This window comes from Babylonia areolata, chromosome 3, assembly GCF_041734735.1.
Source record: "Babylonia areolata isolate BAREFJ2019XMU chromosome 3, ASM4173473v1, whole genome shotgun sequence".
Classification (NCBI taxonomy): domain Eukaryota; kingdom Metazoa; phylum Mollusca; class Gastropoda; order Neogastropoda; family Buccinidae; genus Babylonia; species Babylonia areolata.
In genome coordinates this window covers 24258687-24276701 of record NC_134878.1, presented here as the reverse complement: position 1 = coordinate 24276701, position 18015 = coordinate 24258687, and the positions used below count along the sequence as shown (strand labels likewise).

The 18015-nt window shown below is 40.0% G+C and overlaps 1 protein-coding gene across 1 annotated transcript in view; it reads left to right on the top strand.

Moving 5' to 3' along the window:
- LOC143279873 (ribitol-5-phosphate transferase FKTN-like) overlaps positions 1–16716 on the top strand; it is a 16796-nt gene extending 80 nt beyond the window's left edge. Inside the window, exons 2-9 of the mRNA XM_076584158.1 lie at positions 88–217; positions 3066–3110; positions 4128–4301; positions 6296–6570; positions 9187–9449; positions 11069–11202; positions 12700–12824; positions 13097–16716. Coding sequence (XP_076440273.1) covers positions 134–217; positions 3066–3110; positions 4128–4301; positions 6296–6570; positions 9187–9449; positions 11069–11202; positions 12700–12824; positions 13097–13427 — 1431 coding nt within the window. The 5' untranslated portion in view covers positions 88–133 and the 3' untranslated portion in view covers positions 13428–16716. The remainder of the gene's footprint in view (positions 1–87; positions 218–3065; positions 3111–4127; positions 4302–6295; positions 6571–9186; positions 9450–11068; positions 11203–12699; positions 12825–13096) is intronic.
- The last annotated feature ends 1299 nt before the right edge of the window (positions 16717–18015 follow it).

Below are 18015 nucleotides of genomic sequence, written 5' to 3'. Positions count from 1 at the left end.
ACATACTTCAAATGAGTTATTGTTCTTATACGGCTCTTACTTGTCATTGCGCGGATGTTCAGTATGTTCTATTTTATGCTGTTACAGATCAATATCCTCAAAAGTATCAGCAGCCACAGCAACGCAAGCAGCAATGGGCAGCGGCAGGAGCTACATCTTGAAAGGATTGATCACATTGGCAATCGTTTTCCTTCTGTTACAGTTTATTGGGTTCAAGGTCTGAAGTGGAGACTTTTTTGTTAAGTAGTAATCTCAGTGGTGTGTGTGTAGTAATCTCAGTGGTGTGTGTGTGTGTGTGTGTTTACGTGTGTGTGCGTGCGTGCGTGAGTGTGTGTGATTTTATTATTTTTGTTTAATAGTCATCTCAGTGGTGCATGTGACTCTGTGTGTGTGTGCAAGTGTTACCTTTTGTTTCTTTTACCCTTTTAAAAAAAAATAATTTGTTATATTTTGTTATTTTTACATCATTTTTGGCTCACTTGTGTAAACAAAGTGAGTCTATGTTTTAACCCTGTTCGGTTGTCTGTGTGTGTGTGTGTCTGAGTGACTGTGGTAAACTTTAACATTGATATTTTCTCTGCAAATACTTTGTCAATTGACACCAAATTAGGCATAAAAATAGGAAAAATTCAGTTCTTTCCAGTCATCTTGTTTAAAACAATATTGCACCTCTGGGATGGGCACACACACAAAAAAAAATGAAGCCTAATTATATGCAGACTGCATTTACTGTTATATTTATATTTTTTTGTATTCTCTAAACTTGGCACTTTGATCTGATACACAACAACAAGAGCAGTCATTATTATCATTTTTTGTTCAAACAGGAACTTCTTTTGCAAAGCATGGAATTTTTATTTATTTTGCAAACGTTTTGGTGCAGATAGTAAAAAAGGGAAATTACTCTGTAATTAATGCTAGGGGACTTCATTTGCTTTAAACTGCTCTTTCTTATCTTAAACATTACATTTTGAAATTATACTCAATACATAAAAAGCTTGTGTGTTTTACTCTCAGTGTACAGGGCTTTCACTATGTTCATTTGCCCAAGTGGTCTTTTTCGGAAAATACTAAAATCAATACGACGAGTGGACTTTACAGATCTGTTGGCTGAGCCCTGAAGGTCATGGGCAAAAACCAATTGCGTACACATATTTATACACATTCAAAGCGCGTGCTCATATTCTTCGCGAACGCGAACGACGCCATTTTCTTTCAAGTTGTTGACTTGCCCGTTCAATCCTATATTCAATGGACAATACACGATAACATGCGATTGAAAGTTGGAGAAGGAGACCGTTAAATATTTATTCAGAGAAAGATTTGTGAACGCCTCATCACTTAATGGATTATGCCCCAAACTGCCATAAATATATCCACAGAATCAGTCAGAATTCACAGTTAAAAATTGTAAACCATGCAAGTTAATACCCTTGAACTGATCACGATGAAACGAAAAAATGTCCAGTCTTGACTTTTCTCAAAATGAAGTCCTTTTCACTTCTTACGACGTTTAGATTTTGTACTTGGCTCTACCTGTTATTAGTTTAACAAAATACTAAATTTTCATATCAACTTTAAAACTATAAAACTAGAATGAACATAAAAGAGAAATTGAATCGACCGTGTCGTACTACATTCCCGGCGGGTGTAACTAAACTTGTACATCTATCTAGATGTAGAGAAAACGGCTAAATGTTGCAGTGTGATTGCGGCGATAGCCATTAAAAAGAATTTTTTATTTCCCTTAAAGATTTTTTGAATGCCCAAGATACACCAGAACAATATGATTTAAACAGTGTTCTCACTGCGAATACTGCAATTGATTTATCGCCCTTTAAAAAAGTATGTTCAAATGTTAAATTTTAGAACGTCAGTCAAGGAGCCACGATAGTGTAATGGATAAGGCAGTTTCTTCTCACCCGAACATGCGGGTTTCGAATCTGGTTAGGACTTCTTTTTTTTTCTTTTTCTTTTTTTTTTTTTTATAAACACGAAGCTTTATAATAACAAATACAGAACACATTTTAACGATTAGATTTTTTTTTTTTTCAAAAGTGTATCACAAGTGAGTCTTGAAGGCCATGCCTCTCTTGGAACAGTATATTTTTGTATGGTGACTGTTTGTGTTACTGTTGGTGTTGAACTTTTGTTGTTGGCGCACACACGTGCGTGTGTGTGTGTGTGTGATGTTTGAGATTATGACAACAGTGTTGATGCTGTCATGATATACTTTATTGACTCACTTGTGCAAACAAAGTGAGTCTATGTTTTAACCCGGTGTTCGGTTGTCTGTGTGTGTGTCTGTGTGTCTTTGTGTCCATGGTAAACTTTAACATTGACATTTTCTCTGCAACTACTTTGTCAGTTGACACCAAATTAGGCATAAAAATAGGAAAAATTCAGTTCTTTCCAGTCATCTGGTTTAAAACAATATTGCACCTCTGGGATGGGCACAAAAAAATAAAGAATGAAGCCTAATTATATGCAAACTGCATTTACTGTTATATTTATATTTTTTGTATTCTCTAAACTTCGCACTTTGATCTGATATTCTGACCCAACAGCTAGAGCAGTCATTATTATCATTTTTTTGTTCAAACAGGAACTTCTTTTGCTAAGCATGGAAGTTTTATTTATTTTGCAAACGTTTTGGTGCAGATAGTAAAAAAGGGAAATTACGCTGTAATGCTAGGGGACTTAATTTGCTTTAAACTGATCTTTCTCATCTTAAACATTACATTTGGAAATTATACTCAGTACATAAAAAGCTTGGATTTTTTTTTTTTTTTTTTTTTTTAAGTGTATCACAAGTGAGTCTTGAAGGCCTTGCCTCTCTTGTTGTATATGCAGTACATAACAAAATACTCAGTAAGTACATTACATTATTATGATGCTGTGCACATTCCATGCAAAAATAATGCTTTAAACAAAATTCAAACTGCTTCTGGAGTGAGACAGTATTTTTTCCCGGGTATTTAAACATTTTTTTTTCTTTCCTTTTGCAAGAATTGTGCAGAATTTGAAGTAGTTGTCTGTACAAATACTTGCTGATTTGATTTCAGATTTTCATTGACAGAACTGATCAAAGGTTTGACCCCTCTCCTTGGGTATGTAATTTATATCTGAGAACTGTGGTTTTTAAATGAAATGATTTATGCAAGTGTTTGTCTATCACTATGTCAGTGTGCTGTGTGTTTTTTGCATATCTGTTTGTGTTTCTGTGTATACATTGATCAATCATGATTACAAATACTTATGTGATCATGTAGAAATCAGCAAATAAAGGAATGGAATATAGGACATTATTATGTAGTAATGTTTGGAATGGTGTAGAATTGTAGCTTTTGGTTTGACACATTATGGCACAATACAGATTAGCACATGCATAATGTTACTTTTTGATTAGAATAAATTGATGATGCTGCCCTTTCATGATGCTTCAATATCCAGTACAATTTGACACATGAAGAAAATTACATGTGTAATTATCAGCTTATAGCAGAGCAGTGTAGAAAGAGCACCCAATGGGGAAATGAGTGTACTAGGTTTGATTTCAGCACAGTACAGTACTGTACCAAATTGTGGTGCACTGTTCTTTGCTTTTAGTACTATACAGCTGAACATCACTTGTATAGTTCAATTAGTAGTAGTTATATTAGTACAGTCTTGTAGTTTACTAAACTGTATGGCATAGCACAGCACAGTACAAGGCTTGCATGATAATGATCTGTTATTTTTGCATAGTATATTGAACAGCAGGGTATGGTAAATGAACAATTCACTTAATACAGTCCTGTCTAAACTTTACTGTGCTGTATTGTACTAATGTATTGCTCTGTACCAGAATTAAATGCATCAATATGAGTAAAACTTAACACAGAAAAATAAGTTATTGTATGGTACAGTGTACTATCGCTCAACATTGCCTAAACAAAGATCACAGTGTAGTATGCCATGATATGTAGTAGCACAGTGCTGTCAGTCTTAACTTTACACAAAAATCAGGTACTGTGGAGGTTATATTAGGAAGCTGTTGGTTGTCTTGTCTCAGTCTGGCAGTCTGTCAGATGATTTTACAATCTTGAATCAGCTTCTTTTCAAGAACATGTGACATTTGATAACAGGGCATCGTTAAAAGATTCACCGACACCTGTCGAGCTGTTGAACTTCCCATCTTTGTGATCGAGCCATCTCTCCTTCGAGCTGTGAGAGGTGGCAAATCTGCTTTGGATCTGTGGGATCTTGGGAGATACTCCGTCTTGACATTTGGTGTGATTGAGCCCTACGAGGCTGAACTGGTGTGTTTGCCTTTGATTCATTTTATCTATTCAGTGTTGTTTATTGTCCGTTTGTTGAATGGTTTAGCAGTGTAGTTTGTTGCAATCTGTGGATTGTTCATCAGTTAATTACGGCAGCTCAGTTGCTTCACAGGCTGGATATCAAATTTTGTTTTGCTGCTATAACGTAATGTTTGAAGTATTAAAAAACAAGAGAGGCAAGGCCTTCAAGACTCACTTGTGATACACTTAAAAAAAATTTTTTTTAATCTAATTGTTAAAATGTGTTCTGTATTTGTTATTATAAAACTTCGGGTTAAAAAAAAAATTTTTTAAAAAGTCCCAACCAGATTCGAACCCCGTGTGTTCGGGTGAGAAGAAACTGTCTTACCCATTACACTATCGTGGCTCCTTGTCTGACATTCTAAAATTTAATATTTGAACATACTTTTTTAAAGGGCAATAAATCAGTTGCGGTATTCGCAGTGAGAACGCTGTTTAAATCATATTATTCTGGTGTATCTTGGGCATTCAAAAAATCTTTAAGGGAAATAAAAAACATTCTTTTTAAGTCTGTGGTAAAGGAGATGTGGCTATCGCCGCAATCACACTGCAACATTTAGCCTTTTTCTCTACATCTAGATAGATGTACAAGTTTAGTTACACCCGCCGGGAATGTAGTACGACACGGTCGATTCAATTTCTCTTTTATGTTCATTCTAGTTTTATAGTTTTAAAGTTGATATGAAAATTTAGTATTTTGTTAAACTAATAACAGGTGGAGCCAAGTACAAGTACTTCTAAACGTCGTAAGAAGTGAAAAGGACTTCATTTTGAGAAAAGTCAAGACTGGACATTTTTTCATTTCATCAATTCAGGGGTATTAACTCCCATGGTTTACAATTTTTAACTGTGAATTCTGACTGATTCTGTGGATATATTTATGGCAGTTTGGGGCATAATCCAGTAAGTGATGAGGCGTTCACAAATCTTTCTGTGAATAAATATTTAACGGTCTCCTTCTCCAACTTTCCATCACATGTCATCGTGTATTGTCCATTGAATATAGGATTGAACGGGCAGGTCAACAACTTGAAACAAAATGGCGTCGTTCGCGTTTGCAAAGAATATGAGCACGCGCTTTGAATGTGTATAAATATGTGTACACAATTGATTTTTGCCCATGACCTTCAGGGCTCAGCCAACAGATCTGTAAAGTCCACTCATCGTATTGATTTTAGTATTTTCCGAAAAAGACCACTTGGGCGAATGGACATTGTGAAAGCCCTGTACACTGAGAGTAAAACACACAAGCTTTTTATGTATTGAGTATAATTTCAAAATTTAATGTTTAAGATGAGAAAGATCAGTTTAAATCAAATTTAGTTCCCTAGCATTAATTACAGATTAATTTCCCTGTTTTACTGTCTGCACCAAAACGTTTGCAAAATAATTAAAACTTCCATGCTAAGCAAAAGAAGTTCCTGTTTGAAAAAAAAAGATAATAATGACTTCTCTTGTTGTTGTGTCAGAATATCAGATCAAAGTACCAAGTTTAGAGAATAAAAAAAATATAAATATAACAGTAAATGCAGTTTGCATATAATTTGGCTTCTTTTTTTATTTTTTTTTGGTGCCCATCCCAGAGGTGGAATATTGTTTTAAACAAGATGATTGGAAAGAACTGAATTTTTCCTATTTTTATGCCTAATTTGGTGTCAACTGACAAAGTATTTGCAGAGAAAATGTCACTGTTAAAGTTTACCACGGACACACACACACACACACACACACACACACACACACACACACACACACAAACAGAAACAGACAACCGAACACCGGGTTAAAACATAGACTGACTTTGCTTACACAAGTGAGTCAAAAAATGTGTATGCCTGTGAGCAAGGTGTTAAAAAAAAATCCAGAAAAAGTGTAATGAAATGCAGAAATGATAATGCGTTATGGGAAGGGGAGGTGATGATCTGGATCCTAGTTCCTCTGTTGTCTTGCAGCATCAGTTGCTGGAGGCCATGAACAATTTTCTCTACCTCGGGCTCAACAGCCCCGACCCCCGCGACCTGGCCAAAGGGATTCAGGACTACCGCCTGCTTCCCTCCCACTACTTCCTGTGGCGCCACCACTCCGTGGCGCCCATCATCCACCTTGTGGCCTTTTACCACAGGGGAGACTACCTGTGGCACAGCAAGGCCCGGAGTTCCAAGTCGGTCAGGCCGCCGTTGAACTCATCTCTCCTGACTCTTGGGCACCATGAGGGCTACCTGAATAGGTGGGTTTCCCCTCCTGCTCCCCTGTATCCCTCTCTCCCATGCTCTTTTGAATTGTGTTGTATTGTATTACTCTTTGTCTCAACAGATTTCTCTGAGTGAAATTTGGGCTGCTCTCCTTAAGGAGAGCACATTGTTGCAGTGTGGTGCGACCCCCCCCCCCCCCCTTTTTTTTTCTTTTTTTTTTTTTTTAAGTTTTTCATTCTTCCTTTCTGCCTGCAGATGTATTTGTTTTTTCACCGAAGTGGATTTTTTCTACAGAATTTTGCCAGGGACAGTCCTTTTGTTGCAGTGGGTTCTTTAACATGCACTGTGTGCACGCTACACACGAGACATCAGTTTGTTATTTCATCTGAAAGACAAGTGTCCAGACATCCGCTTAAGATCTAGTTGAAGGGGAGAAAATACTGCCAAGGAAATCAATGGCTTTTGGAAGCTAGTCAGGGACTCGGAAGGGAGGTAATCTACTAACGAGAGGTTATCAGCCATAGCTTCTTCCCTTTTTCTCCACAAAAGCGGGTAATAGTGTGCACGGGACAGGAATCAGACCCCTGCCAGAGTCTGCACTATTGGGTCATGGTAAGTATGTTAGATAAACGTAATTTTAACTTTATAAGAATTTTACAAGGTCTGAACAGACCCCTGCCAGAGTCTGCACTATTGGGTCATGGTAAGTATGTTAGATAAACGTAATTTTAACTTTATAAGAATTTTGCAAGGTCTGAAACATATACGAGTGATATGATCTTTATAAGCTGTTTGCAGTATTTTCAACTTGGTTCAAATTTTGTGTGGACTGAGGCATGAGTGAATTGGGTTGTTTTTTTTAACATTGTTTTAATCAATATTTTAACATTATTTTGTATTCTCTTCAACTGGTTTTGAGAACTGATGTGGTTTTTTGTTGTTTTTTTATGCTGCCCCATCATCTGCACGGTTTCAGTGGCATTTCTCCCACACGCTCATTCCATGTCCCCCATACACAGCCAGACCCAGGTTCATCTGTAGCAGCCCCAGCAGTCCACAGGGAATCATTGGTGTTAGGTCTACAGGGGCCACACACCAGAGGAGACCCTGCACTGCTACTGAGTCACTTGGATGGTGTTCAGTAGTGCCTCTTTCAGTTTAACATACCAAGCCCCCTACTGACTACAAGAATGGTTAAGCCATGGAGTCAGACTGAGTGAGCGTCCCCCCCTCACCCTCCCACCACATCCCTCCAACAACAGCCCCCCATAAATCTGCCGACACCAAAGACCTTGACAGGACTCACCCAAAGCACGGAAGTGGAGAGCTATCAAAACTGAGGTCACCATGAGAACAGGGCATGAAAGGCCACATAATTTTTTTTTTTTTATATATATTGATGATGAAGGAAGAGGAGGACAAAGAACTGACGGGTATTCAAACCTTGAAATGGCCCTTTGAGGCCAGCTGGGCTATGAACAAGATGATTTGATTTCCCCACCTCACCTCCATCCCCACCCTCCAGCTCTCTCTCTCATGGAGGAAAATCTTAATTTTAGGATCAGATTGTTTGGTTTGAATACTTCATTAATATTATTATTTCCTGTTTGTTTTCTATTTAGTCTTGTTTTTTTGTGGTTTTAATCTTACTTATTCTGTCTTCAAAGGAGAACAGTTGTTGCATGTTTTTATGGGCTCAAATGGGGAGACTGGCACAATACAGTTGAGGGTCATCCACTTCACGAATGCGTCTTTGGGAGTGTAGCTCAAGTTTCCTGACCACCACTGTGAGTGTCTTTATCTCTCACTGTCTCAGCCTGGTTGACACCGAGATATGAGAGTACAGCCTTGTCAGCTGGTCCCAGACCTGTATCGACCCCCTTTACAGCATCTTCATCACCCACATCAGCATTCATTGTCATAGAAGTGTAGAGAAAAAAAATTCGAAACTGTGGGGTACACACACACACACACACACACACACACACACAAAACACACACACACACACACACACACACACACACACACACACACAAATCAGTTACACATACTTGACCCTCTGGTGCAGACTGACAGGCATCTGATTCCTGTTCTGTGCAAACTACTCCCCTGTTTATGTGGAGAAATCGAAAGTATGTGCAGTTGGTGTCATATATTATCTTATCTTCAAAGTATCCTTTCTTGACAGTATTGCCACTGTTAGCTACCATTATTATTATTTTTTTTTTTTTTAATATGTTTTTGTATTTTGTTTTTCTCCTGTTATTTACTTTATCCTTTGTGGGCTGCTTTAAGAAGTCATTGGATTGTGACTTTCTCCACTATGATTGAAAACACCACCAAACTATGCTTGGTGTCTCTTCATCACCATAAGGGGATGGCAGGCCACTGTCAATGCCGGGATGTCTGAGGAGTCCACAGGGGATGAAACAGCATTAACATCAGGCATACAGCTGGCTCTCTCCCTCAGATAATTCAAATGGCACCCAACTGCAGTCTTTGAAGGATTTCTGCGATTATTATTACATTTCCCTTTTTATCTTTGCAAACTTACTTTGAAATAAGGAAAGAGTTGTTTAGTCGTTTCCTGCACTTGTTTTTCTCCACTGCTAAGTTCTACATATTCACATACATCGTTTGTTGGCCCAAGGTTCCAGCTGAAGATGGAGAAGGTGCGGGATGTACAGTTGACAGTCCCCGTGGACTCAGTGTCCTTCGTCTGGGACCTGCAGCACTCCCGCTTCCTGGAGTGCAACTACGGCCACGCACAGCACTTCCTCATCAAGTACGGCAAGAAGAGGGTAGGGGACGACCCAAAGTTCCGCAGAACAGCCCGCCAGCTCCTGTCGGTGGTGTCCAAAGTTCTGGACGGGATGGAGGTCCCCTTCTGGCTCAGCAGTGGGACTTGCTTAGGTGAGTGTCCTAATTGGTGCACCTGCCAACCCAGAACAAGACTGGAGAGCAATGTTTTCATCATATGAGCACAGCAAACCAGTGCCTGAACATTCATTCGTAGTTTCATTTGCATTCTGATAGAATGAAGCAGTTGACAGTGTTTTCCCATATTACGTGTCTGGAGGTTGTAAAACAGCATCGATTCTGCCATATGACACTTTGAAGATGAGTCAGCACGCAGTGCACAGAGGATGGTTTGAACTTTCAGATAACAAATGTCAAATGCAGGACTATTCTTTGTTGTTTGAGCTTCATGGTTGATCTGTGCCAGTGCTCGTTTCTTTGCTGTTGATAGTTCATCACTGGCGTTTCTTTTTGCAAACACTTTCTTTCTATCAAGGCGTGAACACCTGAGGGGAACAAAAGCTTTGGAAGAAAAGTTGGGAAAAAGTTTAACTGAGCTCTGATTGAGTCAGGCTAATCATGAGTCATAGAATGAAAACTCTCATTGTCTGAATGTACCTCTTTCTTCTCATTACACATGAATTCATTCTGCTCACTTACAGTATCAACTGATTTATTTAAGAAAAAAAACAACACCACTTGATTTTTTGCTACTTCAGCATGTCATTCATTTGTTAGCATAGTAGCGTAGCATTCTGAAGCTCAGTTGAGCATGCTTTTTTCAAAGCACAGCAGGGAGGTGATCATGGGTGAACTTCTTTTGATGTTCAGAAGCTCCGATAGACAGTCAGGCGTGAACTTGTGATGATAGACAAGGATAGTTTTGTGTACAGCTGTGAACTATTCTTCAAGGCCAACAAGATCTGATTGACATTGTGGTGTAAATTTGAAGAGGTGAAGAAGGCCTGAGGGATGTTCAAGTGTAACTGGAAGTTCTTATGACAACAGTTGAGGAGGGAGCTTCAACAGTTGATGTCTTTGTGATTGAGTACCATTCAATTATATTTTTGCATGCAGGAAGAAAGTCTAGAAATTTTTGTCTTAACAATGTCTGTATTTTTTTGTCTTGGATGAGTCTGTACATGTCATCTCTTCATTTGTGATGGGTGCGGTTGTCGAATGCTCAGCGCATCCGGACTTCCTGTTTTAAGTTAATGATTGATTGGATCAATGTGACAGATATAGACATTTAAAGGATCTGTTGAAGGTTGGTTTTTGTGATATACCTGAAATTGTCTTTGAGTTTTATTTTTCAGTTTCAGTCTCAGGAGGCCATTGTATTCAGGCAAATCCATATACACTACACCACATCTGCTAGGCAGATGCCCAACCAGCTGCATAACCCAACGCACTTAGTCAGGCCTTGAGTGTGTGTATATATATTTGTGTACATATCCAAGTGGATTCTTTCTACAGAATTTTGCTGTAGGACAGTACTCTCATTGCCATGGGTTCTTTTTCCATGCGCTAAGTGTGTGCTACATATGGGACCTCGTTATATCCTCTCATCTGAATGACTAGATGCTCAGTTTGATTTTCCAGTCAAACTTGGGAGTTAAGGCGAGAGTGGGACTCAAACCCAGGCCCTCATGAACTGGCAGGTAAGCGTCTTAAACATTTTGCCACCTTCCTCCTAGTCTTTGACTTGTTGTGTGTGTGTGTCTGTGAGGCAGGGTGGTACCGGCAGTGTGACATCATCCCCTACAGCAGAGATGTGGACATCGGCATCAAGATCACCAACTACAGGGAGGAACTGGTGACCGCTCTGGAGAATGCCGGCCTGCAACTGGTGCAGCTGTTTGGGAAGGTGAAAGACCCTACAGTGTATCATCTCCCTTCTCATTTGTCTGTCCGTCTGTCTCGGCGTCTGTCCCCCTGTCTCTTGTTTGTATGTCTGGTCTGCCTCCATCTCATGTCTTACAGTCTGTGTACCCGTGCAGTATACATTGTCACCTGTGGAGACAGCATTCATTCTTATTTGTATTTCCTGTTGCTGTTGTTTTTGTTGGTTTTGTTCATCAGTATCCATATCTGTGATTACGAAAGTTATTTGTGTTGCATTCAGTCATATAACACTTTGTCATGACAGATTTCTCTGTGTGAAATTCCGGCTGCTTTCCCTGGGGAGAGTGTGTCGCTACAGAGCTGCACCACTTTTTTGATGTTTGTTTGGTGGGGTTTTTTTGCCTGCAAGTGCAAGTGTATTTGTGTATTTGTTTTTCCTATCAAAATAGCTGGGGGGTTTTCTACAAGATTTTGCCAGGAACAACACTTTTGGTGCTGTGGGTTATTTTTTGTTTGGTTAGTGCAGACTATACATGGGACCTTGGTTTATACTTCTATTGAAATAACTAGCGTCCAGACCACCTCTCAAGGTCTGTTAGGGGGAGAGGGGGGAGAAAATAATGAATGTGGGATTTGATCAAGTGCTCTCAAATACTCTTGCTTCCTATGCAGATGCGATACTATCAAACCAACATTACACTATATTCAATTATTGCAGAATATCAGTGATCAGTCTTGTTTCTGAAATATTGTTTTGATATGGACATGTTCTAGAATATGTTTAAAAACATAGTATCAAGAAAGTTAACCATCAGTACAGAGTGACACTGTTTTTCTTTGGTCAGGTTTCTGTGAAAAAGCTGCGTTGGTCTACTGCTTAATAAATCTTACAACTTGCCATTAAGCGTGAATGTCAAGCCCCTTGAAACTCTCTGTTGCCAACAGGTTCAGTTTCTCAAGGAGACATCACTGCATTTGGACAAAGCCATATACACTACACCACATCTGCTAGGCAGATGCTTGACCGGCAGCTTAAGCCAACACATTCCGGCCTTGAGTGTATGCATTTATATTTGTGTACCTATCAGAGTGGATTTCTTCTACAGAATTTTGTGGTGGGTTCTTTTTCAGGGCACCAAGTGCCTGCTGCACACGGGGCCTCGGTTTGTCATCCCATCCAAATGACTAGAACCTCAGTTCAATTTTCCATTCAGACTTGGGAGAAAAGGTGAGAGCGGGGTTTGAACCCAGACCTTCATGGACTCTGTGGCGCGGCAAAAACGGTCATACACGTAAAAGCCCACTTGTGTACATACGAGTGAACGTGGGAGTTGCAGCCCACTTGTGTACATACGAGTGAACGTGGGAGTTGCAGCCCACGAACAAAGAAGAAGAAGGACTCTGTATTGCCAGATAAGCATCCTAACCATTCTCCCACTTTCCTCCTTCCTGTGCCATCTTCCACCTTTGTCAACACCTGTAGTAACTGGTCAGTTATCAGCCTGATTATGTTTTCCAGGTCAGTGACAGCCTGGAGCTGTCATTCATGTATGGAGATGTCAAGCTGGACATTTTCTTCTTCTATGAGGAGGATGATCACATCTGGAACGGTGGCACTCAGGCCAGCACAGGGAAAAAATTCAAGTGAGATTTCTCTGTGTGTGTGTGTGTGTGTGTGTGTGTGTGTGTGTACATGGAACTGGAAGAACTAAAATTATTGTTTTGAGTGTTCATGTGACTGGAATTTTTTTTTTTTTTTTCTTTTCCCACACATTGTACCATTAGTTGCAGTTTTCAGCTGACAGCAGTTATTCAGATCAGTATCCTGATTTACATGATACATATTTGAGTTGCCAAAGTCAAAACAAAACATACAGTATCGCAAAATGTTTCAAGGTTGATGTTGTTTGCTGTAGGTATTCTTTCCCCAAGTTCTCCCTGGTCTGGACGGAGTTCCTGGGCTTGAGGGTTCGAGTTCCAGACCCACCCCTGCCCTACATCGAAGCCAACTACGGTCCCAGGTGGGAGATCCCGGTGAAGGAGTGGGACTGGAAGAAGAGTCCACCCAACGTCAGGGAGAATGGGGAGTGGCCCGTGGAGGAACGCGACGAGGTCATCCAGCTCTTTGAGTGGGACAAGAAGGACGACAGCGACAGAAAAAAAGAGATGCTGAAAGAAGGGATGCACGTGAAGCACAGACAGAGCAAGGACTTGGAAATTGGGAAGGAGAAAGTGGGTCTCAGGTAGCTGGGTGACTCAGGGGTGTTTTACAATGGAGAAAAGGCTTTCTCGAGAGGTCTTGACTGGTTGGGATGGGACGGAGGAAGGATGTTTTTTTCCAAAAAAGTCTATGAAGAGAGTGACAGACAATGGAGTTTCAGGACAAAAAGGGTTCTTCAAGAGCTCAGGGGGATGAAATAGTTCTTTTAACTCATTGAACCCTGCACCCGAGCATTGCTCTGGCATCAGAATTCGTCTCATTGCAGTGTTCACAATCTTTCTTGCACACTGATGCATTCATCACAAAGAAAGGGAGTTAACTTCTGCAGTATTTCCGGATGTGTTCATAGATAATTTGGAGGAGAAACAATTTAATTTCTGTGGATATTTTGGGTTTTTTTCATCGGTATGGCGTGGAAGCCTGTGGAGGCTGTAAACTCCTCAGGGTTGAATGGGTTAAGAGCCATCAGAGGCAACTGGATTGCTGGCACTTGGAGGCAGTTGCTTCGCTGTCTGCTTCTTTTGCATTGATTTGAACAAAGATAATTGGTACATTGGGATTTTTCTCTTGTATATATCTACGAGTGGGCTTTTACATGATTGGTTATTTTTACTTCATTGTTTAGGCAGCCACGCTCTGCTTTCGGGTTGGGTATGCTCTGTGTTTCCACATGCCGTTGAACTCTGAAATGGATTACAGGATATTTAACATGTGTATTTGATGCCCCTCATGTATGTATGCATGAATGGGGGTCTAGGCACTAGCACCTTCAAGACTGGAAAAAATTCTGCTCACTAAACCCACCAGACACAGGCAGAATTCGAGCCCAGGATTTCAGGATTGGAAGTCCAGGGCTCAAACCACCTGATTGTCACATCCGTCAAACTGGGAGTAGCTGCCCCTTTTTCAGATGGGAGGAGTTGGTGATGATGATATGGATACTTACATATCGCCTATCATTGGTTGGAAACCAAGCTCTAGGCGTTTTACAAACCTGGAGTCATTTGAACAAGCTGCCTTCCTGGGTAGAGCCAACTGATGGCTGTCACTGGGCTTTCATCATTCATTTCCTGTGTCATTCAGTGAGGTTTCAGTCACACACTCTTACATAATCAGACAGGGAGGGGGTGTGGGGTGGGGGAGGGGGGCACTGCTGAAAAATCCAATCCCATGTACACGAGATGAGAGAAAGATACATGTAGAACTGGCTTCATTTGTTTACAGGGAGATAATGAGTTTGGATCAGAGGAGAGTTGTGGTATTTGTGTTGATGTATTGGCTAGCCAGTTTACCAATGCTGAAATGAATGAGTTATCAGTATGTGTGTGTGTGTGTACTTGTGAGGTGTTTGTAATTTGTGTGTGTGTGTGGGGGGGGGGTTGTTTTTCAGATAGAAAGAGAGCAAATTGCAATGGTGAAAGTATGTTGTAAAGTTTGGATAAATAAAGAGATTAATTTTAACGTTGACTGTTGACTGTTGCTTCTGCCATGGTGAAAGGGCATGGGAACCAATTTGCTGGAATAAAAGCTTTGAGAATGTTTCTTTACATTGGTGCTTTCAGATTCACACATTGTGTGTTTGTGACAAAAGAAGTGTTGTGATCCTCCCGTGGGGATGCTGGTGGTCTTTCAATGTCAAAAGCATCCCTGCCTTCTAGAAATTCTGTGCTAGAAATTTTCTCTTTTCTATCCCTCTCTTTGTTTCTGCCTTTTTTCTTCCTTCACTGTTTTTTCTCCTTTTTCTGCCTTCCCAGTCCATTCCCCTTTCTTTTTTCAAGCAAGCCTGGACACTTTTTTCCACAGTCTCTGATGTACTATCTGTGCAGTTTTGCTCTGGCAATTAGATAGTGAGATGTAAACTCTGGAATGGGCACTAGCTGCCTATTCTGCAGTGTTATTTGCCCATATGGCCTTTTTTATGTATTTTTTGTTTGGCTTTTAAGTATTGTTTTTCCTTTTTTACAATGTTTTGTAATCTGGGGTGATAAATTAAGCAGAATGGCTGGCGTCCTCAGCATGGCCTTGTCTTATTTGCCAAAAGGAGCTAAATGGTTGGGATACTGTGTCATGAACTGTGTTTTGTGGGTTCGTCTTAGTGTTTTTTTGTAGATGTGACAGTTTTGTGTTGATGTGGTAAATCATTTGTATGGTTTGACAGCCTTGATATGGCCCTGTGTGGTCGGCTGGACTGCAAGCAACAAGAATAAGAAGTGTTGTGATTTTTGTCCCTTATTTCTGTTGGATGGCAGGGAACTGCATGTTTTGATGCCTTGCTTAGCAGAGCTTAGAAAGCAGTACAAATGTCATGTGTTTGTGTTCAAAGAACTTGCTGACTTAGAAACAATGAATTTTCATCTATTGTGAACTTGTGAAGACAACGATGTCAGCAAACAAACTACAGCTTTCCATTATTTTATATGTTCTGTGCTTCACATATATTGAGGAATGTTGCATTTGTTGTGTTCTGTGTGTGTGTGTGTGTGTGTGTGTTACAAAGAAATGGTGTGTGAGTGTGTGTGTATGTGTGTGTGCATGTGTCTGTATACATTCAAGTGCAATTTTATTTTGTTACACAATTAACATTTTTATCTTTAGCATTTCCACATGCACAGGACTTATATCAATTTCATCAGCTGTATATAAGTTGTCTGGTGCATCAGTAAAGTGTTTTGATTCATTCCCGGTTATGAAAATGGAGTGTATTGATTTTGTTTTATGTTAATTCTGTACATCATGAATGTTTGTTTAGTTCTCATATCATATTTTAACATGATTGAATATACTGACTTTGTGTTTATCCAAGTTGTGAAGAAAAAAAATCTTTTTCACCATAAAAGCTTGTGTATGTTGTGTGTGTGTGTGTATGTGTCTCTGTGTGTGCATGTATGGGTGTGTCTGTCTGTGTATGAGTGTTTCTCTGTGTGTGTGTGTGTGTGTGTACATGCCTCTGGATGTTTTTTTTCTAGTGGGAAAGAACATTCCAGTGAAGGAAGACTGGGTTTTTAAGTTTATGTGTGTTTCAATTTGTATGTGCTTGCCTGTTCTTGGATGATGATTAGGATTTCCTTGTTTCCAATGTAAAAAAAATAAACACGTTGATAAGTTGCCACAATTTGTGTGTGTATATAATATATATATATATATATGTCATTTATTATTTAATTATTACTGAGTTATGTGTGTCTATGAATATGAATATGCACGTGTATTTCAGTGTGATCCTGTATATACAAGTGTGTGTGATGAAGTGGTGAACTGGAACATAAACATTCATACTACAGCTAACATTGATACATGTCAATAAGATTCATATGCAACATATTTCTTGTGTTCTGTGTCTTGTATGAAAGCATACCATTCCACATGACCTTTGACATTCTTCTTCTTCCATGTTTTTTGGCTTCAACTCATACAACTGGACTTCATGTGTGTGACTTTTTTTACTTCTCTGTTTAGGTAGCCTTACTCTATTTTCTGGGGTGGGTGCTTGCTATTGCCTTAATTGCTAATCAAATGGTGATGGATTACAGTCTTCAATGTGTGTATTTTATCTGCATGTTATATTTCATTTTCTTCAAGGCAAGACAGCGTAAAAAGCTTAAAATGTTAAACAAGCTGGCGTGGCAAAGTGGAGGATTAAAGTGAATTAGTATGATACTTAAATGTAGTTAGGGGTAAATTTCTTTTAATTGCAAATACTTTACCACAACATAATGATGCGATCATCACTACCAAGAAGATCATCTGTCTTGAAATGAAGTGAAGCAGAGTGCAGAATTTTCTGGGCCACAACAAAGAACCGGATACCCTCCATGAGAGATCCTGTAGGTACGATGAATGAAAAGACCTGGATGTCTCCAGAGGACTGAATCCAAGGCAAGCAAAAAACTCCAAGGAAGAGGCCTAGTATCTAATTTCATTGGCTTTTGGAGAGAAGGCATCTTCTACACTTGATCCTGACTTCATGAATTCAGCCTTCTGCGTTCATGGGCTGCAACTCGAGCGCGCACGCGCACACACATCCACACACAGATGCACACACACACACACGTATGGACACACACATCCACACACACACACATGCATACACACACGTGCACATGAACACACACACTGGAGACACCTAAACCAAAATGGCAGACTAACAGCAGCTGAACCTGACTGTGGCGAAAGTTGATGTAAGTGAACAAAAGAAGATGAGAACAAAAGAAGATCCGCCTATTTGTCGATGACACCCTGTGCAGCAAGACCATCATGAAGAAAAAGGACGAGCAAGTGCTGCAAGAAGATCTACACTCCCTTACCACCTGGGAGGAGAAGTGGTCCATGGAGTTCCATCAACAGTGCTCAACGCAGAGAGTTTCCCGGAAAAGGGACAAGACCGCCCCTGCGTATGAGCTGCATGGTCAGAAGATTGAAAGTGTCAGCAGCACTAAGTACCTGGGCGTCAACATTCAGGACAATATGCAGTGGGAATCCCACATTAACTCCATCACCAAGAAAGCCAGCAAGACCCTAGGCTTCGTCCGGCGCAACCTCAAGATCAGCAAGAAGAAGACAAAGGAAACTGCGTACAAAGCCCTTGTTTGCCCACTTCTTGAGTACGCAGCCACC